This window comes from Pan troglodytes, chromosome 2 (assembly GCF_028858775.2).
Source record: "Pan troglodytes isolate AG18354 chromosome 2, NHGRI_mPanTro3-v2.0_pri, whole genome shotgun sequence".
Lineage (NCBI taxonomy): Eukaryota > Metazoa > Chordata > Mammalia > Primates > Hominidae > Pan > Pan troglodytes.
Genome location: NC_086015.1, coordinates 78,255,490 through 78,275,578, shown reverse-complemented (window position 1 = coordinate 78,275,578; position 20,089 = coordinate 78,255,490). Strand labels below are relative to the sequence as shown.

Sequence of the window (20,089 nt, the reverse complement as noted above, 5' to 3'; positions counted from 1 at the left end):
AAATTCAATGTTAGTATTGAGGTGTGAGGTACCATTCCACTCATTGTGCTATTTGTTGCCCGTGTACCTTGGTTTTTGGGTTTTGGTTTTTATGTTTTAAATTGTATTTTTGTTTTATAGGTCCTTTGAGATTTATGCTTTAAAGAGGTTCTGTTTTGATGCGTTTCCAGGATTTGCTTCAAGATTTAGAGCTCCTTTTAGCAGTTCTTGTAGTGGCGATTTGTCTGAAAAAAGACTGTATCTTTCTTTTATATGATGCTTAGTTTCGCTGGATATAAAATTATTGGCTGATAATTGTTTTGTTTGAGGAGGCTGAAGACTGGGCCACAATCCCTTCTAGCTTGTAGGGTTTCTGCTGAGAAATCTGATGTTAATCTGATAGGTTTTCATTTATAGGTTACCTGGTGCTTTTGTCTCACAGCTCTTAAGATTCTTTCCTTCCCCTTAACTTTAGATAACCTGATGACAAAGTGCCTAGGCAATGATCTTTTTGTGATGAATTTTCCAGGTGTTGTTTCTGGTTCTTGTATTTGGATATCTAGGTCTCTTGCAAGGCTGGGCAAGTTTTCCTTGATTATTCCCCCAAATATGTTTTCCAAACTTTTAGATTTCTCTTCTTAGGAATGCCGATTATTCTTAAGATTGGTTGTTTAACATAATCCCAGACTTCTTGGAGACATTCATATTTTCTTATTCTTTTTTCTTTGTGTTTGTTGGATTGGGTTAAATTGAGGACCTTGTCTTCACGCTCTGAATTTCTTTCTTCTACTTGTTCAATTCTATTGCTGAGACTTTCCAGAGCATTTTGCATTTCTATACATATGTCCAGTGTTTCTGGAAGTTTTAATTTTTTGTATTTATGCTATCTATTTCATTGAATATTTCTTCCTTCACTTCTTGTTTCATTTTTTGGATTTCCTTGTATTGGGCTTCACTTTTCTCTGGTGCCTCCTTGATTAGCTTAATAACTAACTTCCTGAATTCTTTTTCCAGTAAATCAGGGATTTCTTCTTTGTTTGGATCCATTGCTGGTGAGCTAGTGTGATTTTTGGGGGTTGTTAAAGAGCCTTGTTTTGTCATATTACCAGAGTTGTTTTTCTGGTTCCTCCTCATTTGGGTAGGCTCTGTCAGAGGGAAGGTCTAGGGCTGAAGGCTGTTGTTCAGATTCTTTTCTCCCATAGTGTGTTCCCTTGATGTAGTACTCTCCCCCTTTTCCTATGGATGTGGCTTTCTGAGAGCCAAGCTGTAGTGATTGTTTATCTCTCTTCTGGGTCTAGTCACCCAGCATGTCTACCAGGCTCGGGCTTGTACTGGGGGTTGTCTGCATAGAGTCCTATGATGTAAACCATCTATGAGTTTCTCAGCCATGGATACCAGCACCTGTTCCAGTGGAGGTGGCAGGGCTGTGAAATGGACTCTGTAAGGCCCTTAGCTTTGGTGGTTTAATGCTCTATTTTTGTGCTGGTTGGCCTCCTGCTGGGAGGTGGCGCTTTCCAGAGAGCATCAGCTGTGGTAGTATGGAGAGGAACAGTTGGTGGGCCGGGCCCTAGAACTCCCAAGAGTATATGCCTTTTGTGTTCAGCTACCAGGGTGGGTAGGGAAGGACCATGAGGTGGGGGCAGGACTAAGTGTGTCTGACCTCCTCCTACAGCAGGTCTTGCCGTAGCTGCTGGGGGGATGGGGGTGAGGTTCCCAGGTCAATAGAGTTATGTACCTAGGAGGATTATGGCTGCCTCTGCAGAGTCATGCAGATTGTCAGAGAAGTGAAGGAAAGCCAGCAGTCACAGGCCTTACTCAGCTCCCACGCAATCCAAAGGGCCAGTCTCACTCCCACTGTGCCCCCACTGACAGCAAAAAAGTCCGTTTCCAGGCAGTGGGCAGGCAGGGCTGAGAAGTTTCCCCAGGCTACCCACCTCCCAGCTGGGAAAGAAAAGGGCTCTAATTCTTCCTCCACCTATAAAGTCTGCACGCCAGATTCACTCTCTCCCCCAGGTTCTGGCCAGGAAGCTTCTCAACCAGTTAAAATAGTTACAAAGTTCAGCTGGAGATTTCCTTCCTGTGGTTTCCTTGTGCCTCTGGCCACCCTCCCGAAGGATCCCTGTGATGCCAGGCAGGAGTGGCCTGCTTGGGGACCCAGCGAACTCACAGGGCCTTTCCCGCTGCTTCTTCTACCCCTGTATTTCACTCAGCTCCTAAATTGACTCAGCTCTCACCTCCAGGTAAGGTTGGAATCTTCTCCCATAAACTAGACCTTCAGTTTCCCCAGTGGGGGTATGTGTTTGGGGGTGGAGGACCTCCCTTTCCCACTTCCACAGTTTGAGCAATCACAGTATTTGGGGTGTCTCCTGGGTCTTGCAGGAGCAATCCACTTCCTTCAGAGGGTCTGTGGGTCCTCTCAGGTTTCCTGTTTTATTCCTGCAGTTGTTCTGGAACTAAAATTCACAATGCAGGCCTCCACACACTGCTCTGTCCATCCGAGTCGGAGCTGCAGTCTAGGCCTGCCTCCTGTTTGCCAGGATCTGTTCCAAGTAGGTGTGTCTTGGGGAAGTGAAAAGGAAATGTGAATAAGGCAAGCACTGAAAGAATGAGTCTGAATATTTCAGATGGTTTTTATTAAATGACTATTGCTACCTCAAACACAGAATTTGGAAGTTCTAAAATTTTCATATATATGACTTAATTGTATAATTGTCCAGTCTGGGTTTGGCTCAGGATACACATTATTGCAAAGTTTTCCAAATTTCATATGTGATCCACCTATTTTGCCATTTTTTGCAACCTTTTCTATTAATATATATCTACTATTTTTTTCTTAAAAATTGACCTTCTATTTTTACTTAGATAAATTTAAAAAAAATGGAAATTAGCTTTTTATCTGAGCAATGCAGAACCAGTATCATTGCCATAAATAGATGCTAACCAAATAGTAAGTTTAATAATAATAAGTACAATGAAAAATAGACCACCCTCCTTTTTAAATACTAGGAACATATTCTTGCCTGTTGAAACCTCCAAACCTGCTCCCTCTTTGTTTGTGATGTTAGTATAGAGGGGATATTAAAGACCTACTGGCTCCCAAATCTAAGTTTTCTCTTCAAGCCATGGGAAGATTACAAGGGAATTTTTCTGCAGGTGACTGAATGCTATTTGTTGGCTTTTCCGTGCATCACATCCCCCAGTGCATGTGACCTAATCATGTTTGTATATGACACACCATAAATCACACATATGGTGCAATATAAGCCTATTAATGTGCATTCCTCAGATTCAGGAGGGTGTTTTTTTCCCCCATCTATGGGCTTCAGCAAAGTTATTCCTAGTTTTGTAAGCTCTGAAGAAACATAACAATATAATATTGAACTTTACCAGTATTCAAACAGGAAGTTTCTGCTAATATAGAATCAGGAAAAATTCTGACTAAATGTGTAAAACTTATGAACTCTATTTTGTAAGAGTTTTGGCACTTTTTTGAAAATCTGCCCCACTTGCCTGTGAATTTTCTAGACCAAGATTGTCCAACCCACAGCCAGAGAGCCACATGTGGCTCAGGACAGCTTTGAATGCAGCCCAACACAAATTCATAAACTTTCTTAAAACATTATGAGATTATTTTGTGATTTTTTTAAAGCTCATCAGCTATCTTTAGTGTTAGTGCATTTTATGTGCAGCCCAGAACAATTATTCTTCTTCCACTGTAGCCCAGGGAAGCCAAAAGATTGGACACCCCTGCTCTAGACAATTGTAAATGTTCTGCTTATAGTTTATAATCTCACATATTTTTATTATGCAAAGGAGAACTTTTGATCAAGGAAATTCCTAGACATCGAAAACCAAAAATCAAAGAAAGACCTTCCCTGGCGTTCTAGGTTGGGTTTCAGACGAGTTAAAAAGTAGATGATTTTGTTGTGTTTTAAAACATTGTGTCAATTTCTTTTGATAAGAAATTGGATCCATTTATAATAGTTTTCCGTGATTCCAAAACAACCGTATCTTACTATTGGGGGGGGTGGTGCATAATTGGCTTTTGTTTTTGATTACATGATCGTTGCACAATACCACATGTTTAAGCAGCTTAGTTACAAATGTTAATAATTATCTCAAGTGAAGTCCAAGTGCAAAGCGTAACTTCTAGCTACTAGTTATAACAACTTTTTATCATGTAAGTCATCTCATTACCATCAGATGGCCAAGAAAAAGAGTTGAGAAACATACTGAGTTTTGTATAATTAATCACAGCAAACATATGTTCTTAAAATTTCATATTTTGAAAGTAAATGCCAGCTTTCACTGTTACCACTATGAGACATCACCATTGAAAACTCCAGGCAATAATATTCTTTAACAACCTCTACTTTGTATTATATAAAGGAAAACATTTATTTTAGAAAATTTGGGGGGAAAAGTCTATAGAGAAAAAATAAAATTCACTCATAATCCTATCACTCAGAAATACCATGATTAATATCATTTGTCTTTCCTTCCAGACTTCTGTTCTATGAAAAGTTTCTCTTATACAGTGGAGGTTATGCTGTGTATTTTGTTACCTGTATACTGTATCGTAACTGCCTGTGGATGATATTCCATTGTGATGAACGCCACGATTTATTTAGCCATTTTCCTGTGGATAGACATGTCTTATATTCCCAGCTTCCCAGTTTCATCTAATCATGGTTATATGATAGTAATCACTTGTTTTCAGGCAAGTATCTGCAGAGTAAGTAAAATCTATGAAGCTGATGTTGAGGAGTCTGAAAATCAAGTGCACAGAGGATCATGATGGATGCTTAAGGAAAAACAATAATAAAAACCTCTCGAGAGAAAGTTATTTCGTATGTAACACTTAAAATTACTGAAATGATTATGTGTATCCTGTCAATTAGTGTTGTGATATAAATCTAGTGATATGTCATCATTTTACTAGGATTAGTTTTTTACCAGGTTTTTCTAATTTAGCATTCTGCCAGCAGTAGAGGTTGACAGGAAAAACCTATAGGATATGAACATTGACAAATGATTTCCAAAAAATTTCAAAATGTAGACTACTTACCAGTTTAGGTGCAGTAAATTTTGGAACTCAATCATCCTATTCTGGGTTGCACTTCCACACAGGTTCAAATACAAAAAGTAAAATTAGAAGTCCTAGAAGTTACACTATCAACTATCCCCTGCTCATTCCTAATTCACTACTTGACTCCATACTTTTACAAAAGTTCATTGTGTTGCTTCAGAGCTATCTAAACTACTGGTTAATAGCTATGTCAGATTAGGCTAGTCCAGGCTGAGGCACCTCAAATCCCAAAACCTCAGTGGCCTAAAACTATACTTTTTTTTCTTCAACTCATACTATATGTTCATCATGAGTGAGATTCAGATCTGATCCATTCTGTCTCCCATTCTGTCTCCACTCCTGAACCCAGAATAATGGAGGAGCCAATCTCTGGGACATGGCAATCTCATGGCAAAGAGAAAAGAGAGGAAAGCAAACCATACTCTTCAATGACTTTTATAGCTGCCACTTGGGGGTGGCCGATTTCCCTTTGGCCCACATTCCATTGGTTGAGGCAAGTCCTGTGGTGAAGTCCCATATCTATGGGATGCCAATGAGAAGGAGAATTATGCCTATTTACAGGCGGGGAACCACAAGTCCCATAGCCAACGCCAACATCAGTGAGAGCTAGGCAGAGAAGCATAATCCTCTCAAGGTGCAGAGGACTTAAACAGAGCTGGTTGGAATCCACATAATACTTCTCACTAGTCGTGTATCTTAGCAAGCTTTTTTAAACCTTTCATTGTAGTAAAGTACACATAACATAAAATTTAACATACTAAACATTTAAAAACATACAGTTCTATAGTGTAAAGTCTTTTACATTTCTGTGCGATAGATCTCTAGAACCCTTTTCATCTTGCAGAACTGGAACTTTGTACTCATTAAGCAATTCTCCATTTCCCCTTCCACCAGCCTCTGGCAACCAGCATTTTATTTTCTGTCTCTATGAATTTTTGACTATTCTGAATATCTCAAATAAGTAGAATTATAAAGTATTTTTCTTTGGGTGTCTGGCTTATTTCACTTAGCATAATGTCCACAAAGTTCATCCATGTTATAGCATGTGTCCAAATTTTATGTTTTTAAGGCTGAATAATATTTCATTATAGGTAAATGCCCCATTTTGTTCATCCACCCATCTTTTGAATAATGCTGTCATGAACATGCTTATACAATCTTTTTAAATTTTAACTCTCTGGGTCCAGATTATATATGTACAGAAATGGGCTTTATTACAATGCAATATAATGAGGATTAAGTAAATTATATTAAAGCACATTCTGTAATCCCTAACATATTATAGACGTGTACTAAGTATTAGTTACTAATAATAGCATTTTGAACATGGGTGAAAGTTTCTCTGGTCCACAATTTCCCAAATATTGTCATTCTTACCAGTGGTGGTAAGAGATGATTTTAAGGTAGTTCGCGAACATTATAAAAATTTAGAATGTTTATATAAGGCATAAAATTCATTTACTTTAGAGAGTGCCCAAAAATGTAACTAGCACATCAAGCTAATTATTGTGTGAATATTATTGAGATGAAGGTAAAATAGATGTTTAATTTTTCTTAAACCAAGTTTAAATAGCAAAACATGACAAAAATGATACATGACTATCTGACGTTTAGAAAACAGTAATATGATTCAAAAAGAACAAAGTTAGACCCTATTATTTCTTTTTTGTTTTCCTTTTTTTGTTGTTGTTTTTTTTTTCTTTTTGTCATTTCAAAAAGTATTCATTTCAGGCTGAACTCATTCAGCCCACGTATGTTGTGACTCATACAAGATAAACCCCAGTGTTCTATTTGCAGTCATTTCTCCCTGAAGACTGATGTTAGTGTAGGTGATTTAACCAAAATTACTCAAACTTTTTGTAACCTCCAAACACACACCTTTTGTTAGAACAAACCATGCTGTAGTATAGCTCAGCTGCATCAAACCAAACCTGTCCTTTTATAGTGCTGTCAGGCCACAGGGTATCACTGGCTTTGGGAAATTGTCCTAAAAATTGTACATTCATATTATTTGAGTAACCAGAACATGGTCATTAGTATTTCAACCCTAAGCAGCTGCTATAATTTTTTTGTTGTTATTAGCAGAGCATAGCAGCTCAGACAATCTTAGCTGACCTAAACTCATTGTGAATACTCACATCACAGAATTTTAAAGGCAACATAGAATAGTGTTAAAAGAGACAAAAAGCAAAAGAAATCCACAGGGAATACAATCTCGTTTGGTGTCATTAGACTCATAAATGTATTTGAGTTCTTCCTATCTGTAAGTTCAGCTGTATTTCCCCTATGGCATGAGTCAATGATGTTTAGAAATTTCTCTGGATAGCTAATGTTTTATATCATTTTTCCATTACAAATTCAGTTAGCCAAATCACATTCTGTGGTTAAATCTACAAATATAACACTGAGGGCAATTGTGATGCTGTTGCTGAATGAATAATATTATGTTTGTTGTTGTTATTGACAAGAAACTGATTTTTCCAGTGCCGTATCTGTGTTGCTATTGACAAATACTATCGGCCATCCCTCAACACCCTCACCCCTTAGCATTAGTTTACAGTCCAGCGTTCACGAAAAGGAACTAAATTATGAATCTAAGTTTAGAAACCGCAGAGAGTTTCATTAATCCTCTAATGGAATCCTCATTAACTTTTTAGCGTTTTGCCTTATTTTTCTCAAAAATTGATTTAAGCCTGGAAAACGAAGACTTTAAATATAGACTCTCTTGCAATTTTTCATGTGTATAGCTATTACTCCATGGGAATAAATCTAAGTAATTCTTATTTTTGATTGCCTCACATTTTGCCCATCTTATCATACAAGGCTGGCTCCAAAATCATATATACTTCATTTCACACAACTTTAATCTGTCCATTTGGCAATTTCTTCCAGCCTCTGTATGCGTCAAAATAAGTCCCGCTGCCTTCCTTTCTTGGTTTAGGAACAAGCAGCCCTCTAGTGGTAGATAGAGGAATTTCCTTATCCCCCCCCATCGACGTGTTTTCAAGGAGACACGGTAAGTGTGAAATGCTCTAAAGTGTATGATGAGTATGATAAAATGAATTATCTTACACATTAATTGAAATGCCTTTTTTGGGACTTTTATTTTAGATTCGGGGTACATGTGCAGGTTTGTTACATGAATAAATTACGTGTCACGGGGGTTTGGTGTATGAATGAAATGCCTTTCTAAAAAAAGGAAATTTATATACTCTGTTATTTTTTTCTGATTTCATCTGTTACACCAAGCATTACCAAAGGCATCCCGTTCTACTTCCACTAGCTTCCTGTGATAGCCGTCATCTCCTCCGTGTAAAATATCACTTGTACTTCGATCTGTTTTAAAATTTCTCATTTTGCATTTCAAGCTCCCAGTCAGCCACCAGGAAATGTTGTTTGGAATGCCACAGACACTAAAGTGTTACTTAATTGGGAGCAAGTTAAAGCCATGGAGAATGAGTCAGAAGTAACAGGATATAAAGTAAGTTTTCTCATTTGCAATGCTTCATTTTCGTAATTTTGGCAGTACTTTTCAAGAGAAGCTAGGTATAAGTGAATTTTTCTATATATTGATATGGTTTCTGTAATCTAATTTTGACAAGGATACCAAGCTTTCCATAAAATGCGTAATTTTTCAAAATAGCTTCTTAAATATGGTTTCAAGTGAAAGAATTCTGCTCAAGTGGGAATTTTGGACACAATGTTTCCAAATTGTGTGTTAGTTTGCTACTATTGATGCTCACCTATATACTACTTAAAAATAAATAAATAAAACTATTGGCTCTGATTCCATGGCCAGGCATTCAAGGTCCATACACTATGGCCCTGCCTTATCTCTCCAGCCTCATAAATATGCAGCCCAGCTGGGCTTTTCCATGGGAGAAGTTCACTCTTCCCAAGCCTCCCTGATTTTGAGAACCTGATGATTCTGCCATGTGCTAACCTCTAATCTAAGACTTACAATTAGAGTCATGAATGAAACTTACATTCTAGTGGATATAGAAAGACAAAATTAGTTAATTTCAGAGAGACAAATTCTATGAAGAAAACAAAAATGGGCAATATAACAAGTAAGTGTATTTGTTCATGCATTTTAGGTTTTCTATAGGACTAGCAGTCAAAATAACGTACAAGTGCTGAACACAAATAAAACTTCAGCTGAACTTGTGCTGCCCATTAAAGAGGACTACATTATTGAAGTCAAGGCCACAACAGATGGAGGGGATGGGACCAGTAGTGAACAGATCAGGATTCCACGAATAACCAGTAAGTTGGTTGAAGCCATTATTTACTTTATTGACATCAGTGTTACTATCCCCCATAGTGAGTCAATCAGTATCCCTCTGTCCATTCTTTCTTTCCAGCAAGGCTTACATCCAAATGCCAGTAAGGTTTTGGCAGGTGAGACGAGGGCAAGAGAAACCCCTCAAGAGTGGTGCAAAATAGGGAGAAAAATATGAGGGCATGAAGAAAAGATGTCAAAAAATATTTAGCAAAACTTCATTAATTTGATTTTTTTTCCTTATTCTGAGTTTTACTTAAATTTGCCTTTGGATCTCCTATAAAAGCAGAATTCCCTAATCATTTCTTTTAGATCTTTAATAGTCTAGTTATTTGCCTCCTACAGATTATAGATAAATCTTATCAATTCTTTAAATAGAATGATTAACATTGTCAAAGTCCTAAACCACTTACCTGTGCCAAACTAAAAGACTCCTTAAAAATTCTTCTCCTAGTTTCCAAGGAGGTTCATAATAATTTTTCCTCTCCAAATCCAAGTAAAACCTATTTTACTATAGAAATTATATGTTTAGAGTTGGAAACAGACTTTGGTTTGCATATTTTATCAACTGCCAATGCTAGAATAAATTTTATCCTCACTTTTAAATCCCAGGTCTGGAGTTTTCTGGCCTCAGTTTAACTATTGTAGAGTCCATTTTGACTTCATATGCTATTCTATAGTTCTTAGTGACATAAATGACTTTGTTCCCTGTTTCCATTCATTTAGCATGGGTAATCAGGACTGAAACTTTTGTCTTTAATCTTGGAAAACAAAATGGCAGACATTAGTAACTGAAGAGAAAGGGAAGTAGAAAACTTAGAGAAATTCTGTTTTTCTGTAAAACCATAAAGGCTGCCATACTTAGACTAAAACAAACAAAGCTACACTAAGAAAACAGGAACTACTTATTGCAGAACTAAGTTCTGCAAAGTAAAAGTCTGCAGAACCCATCTTGGACTACAGAACTCTCTAAAACTGTATGCACTTCAATAGAGCAAAAGTAGAAATTAAATTTAGTTTATTATTGTTGTTAATTTAGGTTTTGAAATAATGAATATGTGCTTCTTGTTCCCTGAATGGTGCAAGGCATAGAGTTAACATTACAATATGGGCAAAGTGGCAATTTTAAAAGAAATATGTTCTAGGCTTTTGCAGGGACAGATGTTATTTTAGCATTTTAGGGCTGCTGAGTCAAGAGTAGCCCTTTCATCTGACATCTGCTGTCTTGCTGAGCTTGCAAGTGACCACACAGGGCCATCTCTATGAAAACGAAGCTTTTATTTATTTCCTTTTAAAAAGATTATGTTTTATATTATGTGTAATAATTTATCTGGAAATGCATAAAATAGAAACAAGCACCGACTCTTCAAACCCTTACCCAATGAAGCATTCTTAATTAAACCATTGAATTATCTCAAAGTTGTTTGTAATCAAGTATAATTGTTTTCAAAATGATTAAGTTGTTTTTCCCATTTCAATTAAAGTTAAATAATAGTAGATGAACAAAGCCTGGTATCATTTAAGAAAACTTAAACACATTACTGTTTTTATAGATACTCTTGGCAACTAGTATATGCTGCATTGATAAATAAAATGAAGGCTAATAACAACTTGTGGTGGTTCCAGGATAGGTTCATGTAGTGATTTGGTTTTGATAGGAGAGGTATTGCCTTTGCTCTGTGTCTTAGTCCTTTTTGGCTTCTCTAACAAAACTACCTAGACAGGTGGCTTAAAAACAACAGAAACTTAATTCTCACAGTTTTGGAGGGGAGTCTGAGAAGCCCAAGGTCAAATTGCTGGCAGATTCAGTGTCACCTCTCAAAGTCCCTCACCTCCTAATACTCTGACATTGAGGGTTAGGATTTCAACAAAGAATTTGGGGGGAACACCACAAATATCCAGTCTCTAGCACCCTGATTACATATTGGTACAATCCTTATTAATGAGCTGTTCATCAACTTTGACAGGTATGGATGCAAGAGGATCCACTTCAGCCATCTCAAATGTCCACCCTATGTCAAGTTATATGCCTATAGTACTGTTCTTAATTGTATATGCCCTGTGGTGATATTAACTCCTTTTTATTATTTATTGGAAAGTTATTTGGTTACCAAAAAAAGTGCTTTCATGAAATGCAGTGATTATGCATGTTTTTTTCAACTCTTATTTTTAACTTTCTACTTCATTATAGGTAAATATGAATATAATTAAAAAAACAGTAAATCCTTTTAGGGGAATCTGAAATGCCTTAATATTAACTTGATAAACCAAAGGAATTTACATATTACATACTTCAGACTTTTGATATAAATGTTCTTAAACTATGAGTTTAAGCACTGCCTATGGATAAAGACTCACACACTCTCACATGTACACACACACGCATGAGAATTTCTTTTTACATTGAAAAACTCTTTCATTTAATTCAAATGCTATTTTCCCATTATAATAGCATTATTTGGAAGACTTAACCAGTATCAATTTGAAATGCTGATTTAAGTCCCCAAGGATGAAAAATACATTTTAAAAATTATTTTGTTGGAGAGGAGTGGCATGTGATTCAAAAGAGCATTGTTGGAAAACGCTACTGTGGGGCTTAGAAGAATGATGTTTGGTTTGGTATGCTGGTAACTAGTTGTAAGACTGTACAGATCACTTTACCATCTGTACCTCTCAATTATTCCTCTATAAAATATGGAGATAATAATACCTATCTGATCAGACTTTGCCCCATGAATTAGTTTTTAAAAGATAAAGACTGAAGTATGAAAGTGCTTTTGTCACCCCAAATGCAATTGACCCATGCAAAATATTAGCATGAATTTATTTAATCACATAAAAGTCATGAAGACCAGCCAGATTTTCAAGCTTCATTCTGTTTCATTCAGTTATATTCTAAAATTCAAATGATCACATTTTATTCTTTCTCAAAAAGAAAAAAGTTTTTTTAAATTAAAAAAGGAATTGTTTCCTTCACAGCTATGAACAAGCTTTCAGGTTTTATTAAAACCTAGAGGAAAAAATCAGGAATGACCTGAATCTCAACCCAAATATTAAACAAAATCCACATAATCCCTCATTTCAATTTCCAATTCCATTAAGGGACCCTCTCTTTTTGGATGGCAGAGATGGTTTTTTAATGAAATCCCACCATCTATCTGAGTGAGTCTGGCAGGCATTTTAGTTCCTGAGTTAAATTTGTAATAGAACCAAGGCGATGCTGCTGACTTTGATATGTATGACTCAGTCTTTCAATATGTGGTTTTCAAAAAATTGTTGAAGACATGACTTCATAGCAATATATAGAGAATAAATTAAAATCGGCAGATTGAGTTTTCAACATTGCAAAATCAGTTTTTTACCTCTTTCCTACCAATTTCACATTTTGCAGAAACTTGTTCATATTTCCAACAATATCAGAATTAGAAAACAGTTCAGATAACAAGAAAGATTAAAAATTAGGGAAATTCTGATATCACCATAAAGCACTATTTTACATTTAGAGATTACATTTAAGATGAAGTCATCATACACAAAAACAATAAATATTTATAACTTTATAAGGTCCACATATACTGTATATATTGAAACAATCTGAATGACTAGTAGATTTCATATGACCATTGTTATTTCCACTTTCTCCAATACTTGTATTTTATGCTACATGTAATGAAGTTGGACCTTTTTATTATTTAGTAATTCCTATATGTTCCTATACTTTTCATTTTCAAGATGATTGCTCTATTGTTTCATGTTGTTTCTAGCAATATATCTCCATGAGATATGCACTTTGTTTCATATTGAAAAGTATAAAATTTATCTTTCAATTCCTGTGTGTGTATCCTATGGTTATCTGTATGTATTATTTTCTATTCTAATAAAATTTATAACAAGCAAATGCGTGTGCAGTATTAATTGCGGTATGGTCAAAGAAGAATGTCTACAGGGGGAATAGGAGACTACCATAATAGTTATGCTAAGGCTATCATTTCTTAAACTTTTCAGCCAGCGTTTAACTTTTCCATCTTTTAACAGGATATTTAAAAATATTTTTATGCCCTACTGACTTAGTAAAATCAGCAATTTGAGACAATAACCTGTACATTACAGGTATTTCAGCTGTGGGGAGAAGTGGAAGAATGGGAAAGCAGAAAATTCACCTAGTAGAATTATAGTATCTAATTTTGTCTGACTTTATTTGATTACAAATGTCTACTCCCACATTTTTGACAAGTATTTTCTTAAAATTAATATCAATGTATCAAGTTGTTCATAGACTGTCTCATTGGTATCAATGTTAGAGACTCGCTTTTAAATAATCCTTATGGTAGATATTCTAAATATTTGAAACATTTTAGTAGAAGATGTTTTTAATTACACAGTTTTAAATGTTATTGTTGATGTAAGGAGAACGACAGCTAAAATATCAATCATTTTCTTACCTGATAATTGAAAGATTTGTTTAAAGGCAGGAAAATTAAGTGGGAAAACTATGTGATAGGGGTTGTATCTGGGTGTGCATGTGTGTGATTCTAGATTTAAACCCAGTGGTAATGGCTGCATTAATACACCTTAATGGAGGGGAATGGCCCAGAAAATATACAGAAACAGATTATAGCACTGAAACAGTGCCAATGTCCTCTCTCCTGCAGAAGGCAGGGCTGATTGGCATGGCAAAATCAGAAAGTCAGCTTTGAATCATACTGCTTTCTAAATAACACCTTTGCCCATTTCTGGCCCTGTGATCTTATTCAAGTTCCATAGCTTCTCTAAGCCTCAGTTTCCCTATCTGCAGAACGGAGCCCATCCTAGAATTTTCCTCACACGGTGGTCAGATCTCCAGCCAGTGCTAAACTCTGTGCTGACGTGTTCTCTTGTGAACTGAAGTGATTAGTGTTACCAACGTCAAGGGCTGAGAGGCAGTAAATGAAATGTGTGTGGATGCTTAGAGCTATCATCTTCCCATCAGTAGGCAAATAGATACAGTGGAAGATGAGACATCCCCCTGAAGGTGTATTTGCTTTTAAATTTTTAAAGCTCTCTTTAGATCTCATTCTGCTGAGAAGAAAACTATGATTCCAGGAGTTCGTAGGAGATAGGGTAAAGTGATTCTGGAATCAGATTATTTTGTCATTGAAATATAACATTGATAATATTAAATAACATATATTTCCATGCCAGACTCTGAGATAAGCACTTTGTGTTTGCTAAATTAATCCTCACAATAATCTCATTAATTGGGGGGGCAAGTGGCTCACACCTGTAATCCCAGTGCTTTGAGAGGCCGGAGCAGAAGGGTGACTTGAGGGCAGGAGTTCAAGACCAGCCTGGGCAACATTGCGAGACCTCATCTCTATAAAAAGTAAAAACTAAAATTTAAAAAATCTCATTAGTTAGGGTCCATTATCAAGGCTGTTTTACAGATGAGGAAACAGGTTTAGGACAATTAAGTAAGTTGCATAAGGACATCCTAGCGAGGATGTAATGAAATGGGATTCTAACCTACACACTTTGGCTGCAACCTCTGAGCTCTATGCATGATTAGACTCTTAATCCTGCTTGAAATCAGATTCACCAGATTTAGAGGTTCTGAGTAGGCATCTCTAGTATCAATTTGCAGTGTACTTTGTTCTATTATTTATCATATTTTAAATTGGGGAACTAAAAATACATGAGTACTTCCTTCGGCTATTGTAAATTTTGATATTTTCTAATTCTTACACCAAAAGCTATCCAAGCTAAAACTGACTCAGATCCAGAATTCTTTAAATAAATAGTATACAAAAATTTAAATTTTCATTTTACATTTAAAAAAAAATTTGAACATGTTGTGTGTTGATTTTCAATAGTTTCATTATTTTCAATGAAAACCAAACAGCTTAATTCAGTGACATAAAAAAATGCGAAATGATTAGGATGTTACATGTTCTTTTTTCCTAATTAAAATCCCCCCTGCTGTCTCATATTATCATAATGCCGGCTTTTTTTATTTAAAATTAATCTTAATTGGGTTCATTTTTTCTGAAGTATTTTACCCTTTTTAAAAATGAAAATTGCACTGATATTCATTATAATTTGGATACACTTCAGTAAATATTGGAGGTAAAATCAACCCACAGCAGCAATTACAAAATTAGCAATTAGTAAATTGTACCATTCTTTTGAAAGAAAATATGTAAACAGATTGGGATATGGTTCATTTAAATTGTTAGGTTTTTCTACTGTTTTTATTTGAATCCAGTGCCCTAATTTAACATGTCTTGCTTTACTTGTAGGTGATAATTACCTCTTGAACTTGCATGGAGAATTAATGCATGCATATTGAATTAAACTTGTAAGTAAATAACGCATCTATTATTTGTCAGTCTTTGTTCTTATTCTTTATTCTTACTCTGCCTGCTGAAATTATCTTAGAGCCTGGGAATTCTATTTTGATCATGAATACTGTGAGGAAGAGCAAGAATGAGGTGCTGTATAATTGGACATTACCTGGAAAATACAGAGACTAATGATAAGGATGGCAAATTAGTGGCTTTACTTTGGCATTTGACAGTAGAATGTGACAGACACAAAGCTAATGTAGAATGTATATCTAGACTGGCTAATGAGGAAGTGGAAAATGTCCATTCAGTGTGATGATTGTACTGGCATTTCTGAAGCATCCAGGCAAAATTGGCTTCCCAACCATAGCTAAATTTTAAAGATCGTGCAGTGAAATGTTCACTGGGATCATAATCCCTGGCACAGTACTCTTATTGTGCAGGACTCATCTTTATGTGCTCAGTACATATTTGTTGAATTAAACCTGTGGATTTGTCATTGTTTTCTCTCACTGTCTCTTATTTTGTTTGCTTAATTTTTCCTTCTGTGCTGCCTCTAGAAATAATAAGATATGATGATTAACAGAATAAGAGGCATTATAAAATTTATTTGAAATATAGGCCATCTGCATTAAGAAAATTGACAAATTTGTTCCTAGTCATTGATGTGGATTGGAATCCTAGCCATGTCCCTAAATAATTGTGTGACCTTGGGCAAGCAGGTGAATTCCTCCAAGACGAAGAATCTTCATCTCTAAAATGGCACCAATAAAAAGACCTGACCTGGAGGATTGTCATGAGGAATTACATGATCTAATCACAGAAAACTTTTATCATAGCTTGGCTCATGGGTACTCAATAGCAATGTCTAACTTAATAATATTATCGTTATTAGGCTTTAAATTCTGAATCATTGTTTAAGGGTCTATTGTCAAATACACGTAATAACAGTATCCATCTGAAAGGATAGTTCATTCATCCAGAGTTTCAGATGAATCACTCATCTTTGGACTAGAGACATGACAAGTCTCCTTCCCTCAGAGACCTTACATTCTAGTGATAAAGCAGGGGAACGGGGCTAGAGAGAAATTTGAGGGTGTAAAAGGCATATGCCCAGGCCAAGTATGGTGGTTCGTGCCTGTAATCCCAGCACTTTGGGACACCAAGGCAGGCTGATCACTTGAGCTCAGGAGTCCAAGACCAGCCTTGGCAGCATGGCAAAGCCCCATCTCTACAAAAAATACAAAAATTAGTCAGACATGATGGTGTGCACCTGTGGTCTCAGCCACTCAGGAGGCTGAGTTGGGAGGATTGCTTGCACCTGGAAGGCAGACGTTGCAGTGAACTGTGATCACACCACTGCATTCCAGCCTGGGTGACAGAGTAAAACCCTGTCTCAAAAAATATATATTTGTGTGTGTGCATGTGTGCGTATGTGCATGTGTGTGTGTATGCCCAAGTAGTTGTAAGGACTAAAGTATGTTTATAGAGCTTTGAGCACAATGCTGGGCACACCAAAGAGCTCAGTCTATACGGGCTATAACCCTATTCTCTCAAAGCAGGACCCAGATGGCCAGTATCTGATGATGTTGCCACAAATGATAGCCAGCAATCTTATTCAGAAGGACGTTATTTAGAAAGATGTTTGATCACAGATTAAAAGCGCTCCTTGTGTTTTAGGAATGCTTCTGCCTTTAAGTAAATAAAGCCTTTATATGATTTGAAGTGTCCCTCGTGAATTATAGTAATGGAACTGAAAAGAGTCACTTGACCTGGCAAGTCTGGTCTAGGGTGCAGAGAAGTTCTGAATGCTAGTCTGAAGAACCTGAGGGGCTGAGGAATTTTACAGAGTCTTGGCACAGAGCAGTACATTGAGTAAAAGGAAGTCATGTGAAGTGTCTAATAGGTGCCCCCATTTTGAGAAGAGAGTGCTGTTTTCGTGTTCTTACCTGGAGCAGTTTACCTCGAACTGCCAGGGCTACTACCCTTGAGTGACTGACAAGGTCCTGTTGGGATTGGAAGCTCTAAAGGTGATCTTTTTGGCTTCTACCATATGAACAAAAGCAATCTCCCTTCAAAAATTAAAGACAGTTTGTCTCTGTGCAACCTCTGACCACGCCCTTTCTGTAGGAAAAGCCCATTTCTTCCTTCTGCCGCCCCTTTTCTAGAAGAGGAGATGGTAAGAAATGTGAAAACAATCTGGGGGAAGCAGTGAGGAAGAATCTGGTTGCCTCTTTCCATCACTCAGAAGATTCATTTCATAGTAATGAACTAATCTTAAGAGGGAGAAAACAATGGATGTGGGTCAAGATTTGAGTCTAAAGAAAAGGCAAAGGGGAAAATAAGTGGAAGTTCTATTCTCCAACGTAGTAATGATTGAAAATATTTCACTCGTTTTCATTGACATTCACTTTTCACTGAAAAGTCATTCGAAGAGAATTTTCTTTAAAGTAACACATCCTCATACTTCTACACATGAGACTCATTGAGTCCTGCAGAGCTCATTCTGTTTACAGCCACCGTGCTGTTTAAAAGGCAGCCAGCAGGCTACAGGTGTTTCTGATGCTGGATAAGCCCCAGCTGCTAAGGAGAGAAGTTGGAATTTAGAATGCTCCCAAGAAACTGGCAGTGACTTGCTGCAGATGGGAACTTGCCTGGGGGAAGATTTTCCAGATCTGAACAACATATTGGTGGTAAGGAAATTATGCAGAGCTGTGAGCTCAGCACTCTAGTCTTGATAGTTACACATAAATTGATTTTAGGAATGATGACAGAGAAGAGTTTGGGAAATGATGAAGATTACGTGCTTTGGGCTGGGTGCAGTGGCTCACGCCTGTAATCCCAGCACTTTGGGAGGCCGAGGCAGGCGGATCACCTGAGGTCAGGAGTTTGAGAACATCCTGGCTAACATGGTGAAACCCCTTTTCTACTAAAAATACAAAAAATTAGCCAGGCATGGTGGCACACGCCTGTAATCTCAGCTACTCGGGAGGCTGAGGCAGGAGAATCACTTGAATCCGGGAGGCAGAGGTTGCAGTGAGCCAAGATCATGCCACTGTACTACAGCTTGGGCAACAAAAGTGAAACTCTCTCTCTCAAAAAAAAAAAAAGATTATGTGCTTTGGAATCAGCCAGCAAAGCTGGCTGGAATAGCACTCATTTGCTTTGTGCTTTAGAGTAAGTTACTTAACCACTTTAAATTTCTTCCTCACATATAGAATGTAAGTGAGAAGTATCTGCCTCTATTGTGTGATAATTGCTCTCTCTCTCTCTCTTATATATACACATATATATAATCTCTCATACATATGAATATATATGAGAGAGTAAGTATAATATATGTAAATAATATATATAAAGTTATTATGATAGCACCTGGACAAGTAAGCCCTCATATTCCATACTTATATTCAATTTTCTTTCTTTTTTTTTTCTTGAGATGGAGTCTTGCTCTGTTTTCCAGGCTGGAGTGCAGTGGCTCAGTCTGGCTCACTCCAACCTCTACCTCCCAGGTTGAAGCAATTCTGCCTCAGCCTCTCGAGTAGCTGGGATTACAGATGCCCACGACCACACCTGGCTATTTTTTGTATTTTTAACAGAATTGGTTTTCACCATGTTGGCTAGGCTAGTCTCAACCTCCTGACCTCAAGTGACCTGCCCACCTTGGCCTCCCAAAGTGCTGGGATTACAGGCTGAGCCACTGCACCCAGCCTTCTATTTGATTTTTGTTTTTCTCTCATTATTCAGAATATTGCAGGAATTTGAAGGTTGGTGCCAGATTCTTAATACTTCAAATGCTTTGTGCATCTTATTCTGTATTTTATGTCATTTTCATTTATCCCATTAGTAGACTTGCTTGCTACTCAAGATGAAAACTGACACAGCAAATGCCAGATTGAAAGGAGATGCCCAGAGCTTTTTCTGAGGTTCAAAGGGGAGATCAAAAAGGAGAAACTGCCTTCTTTCCTTTACTCCTCAGGAACAAGTGCCCCAAATAGTCATATATAAATAATGTTAGGGCCATGAGTCCCCAAGCATTCAACTCCAGTTATTCTTCCTTGAGACTACATGGTATTTGTAAAAGAAAAAAAAGTGCATAGGAAAACATTAGACAGTTTTCTCCCTCATCTGTCATAGCATCTTCAGATCTCAGTGCTTTAGTTGTTGTAAAGCCTTTGTAGGTAAAGAGTAAACTTGACTTTTAGATGCCCTCACATTTTCATGAGTAAAACATGCATGACATCTTGGCACAGAGTCAGCCTTATTTATATTTGTGGGGTGTTTTTGAAAATTTGAGCTAGACTCATATGAAAACAGAGTTTGAGCTCAACATTGTGATTTCAAGAAGAAAAGTTCCTTAATGAAGCATATTGATCTGATCATTTTTCTTTTTCATGGACAAACGTCGGATCCATTGTC

The 20,089-nt window shown here is 36.9% G+C and overlaps 1 protein-coding gene across 2 annotated transcripts in view; it reads left to right on the top strand.

The window, feature by feature from the left end:
• Positions 1-13,248, top strand: part of CNTN3 (contactin 3) — a 358,137-nt gene extending 344,889 nt beyond the window's left edge. Inside the window, exons 21-23 of one of the 2 annotated variants that reach the window (XM_526232.7) lie at positions 8,437-8,549; positions 9,166-9,334; positions 11,318-13,248. In XM_526232.7, coding sequence (XP_526232.2) covers positions 8,437-8,549; positions 9,166-9,334; positions 11,318-11,418 — 383 coding nt within the window. In that variant the 3' untranslated portion in view covers positions 11,419-13,248. Of the gene's footprint in view, positions 1-4,484; positions 4,579-8,436; positions 8,550-9,165; positions 9,335-11,317 lie in introns of those variants that run through there. The other variant, XM_054680802.2, reaches the window with a different exon arrangement.
• Positions 13,249-20,089: the final 6,841 nt, after the last annotated feature.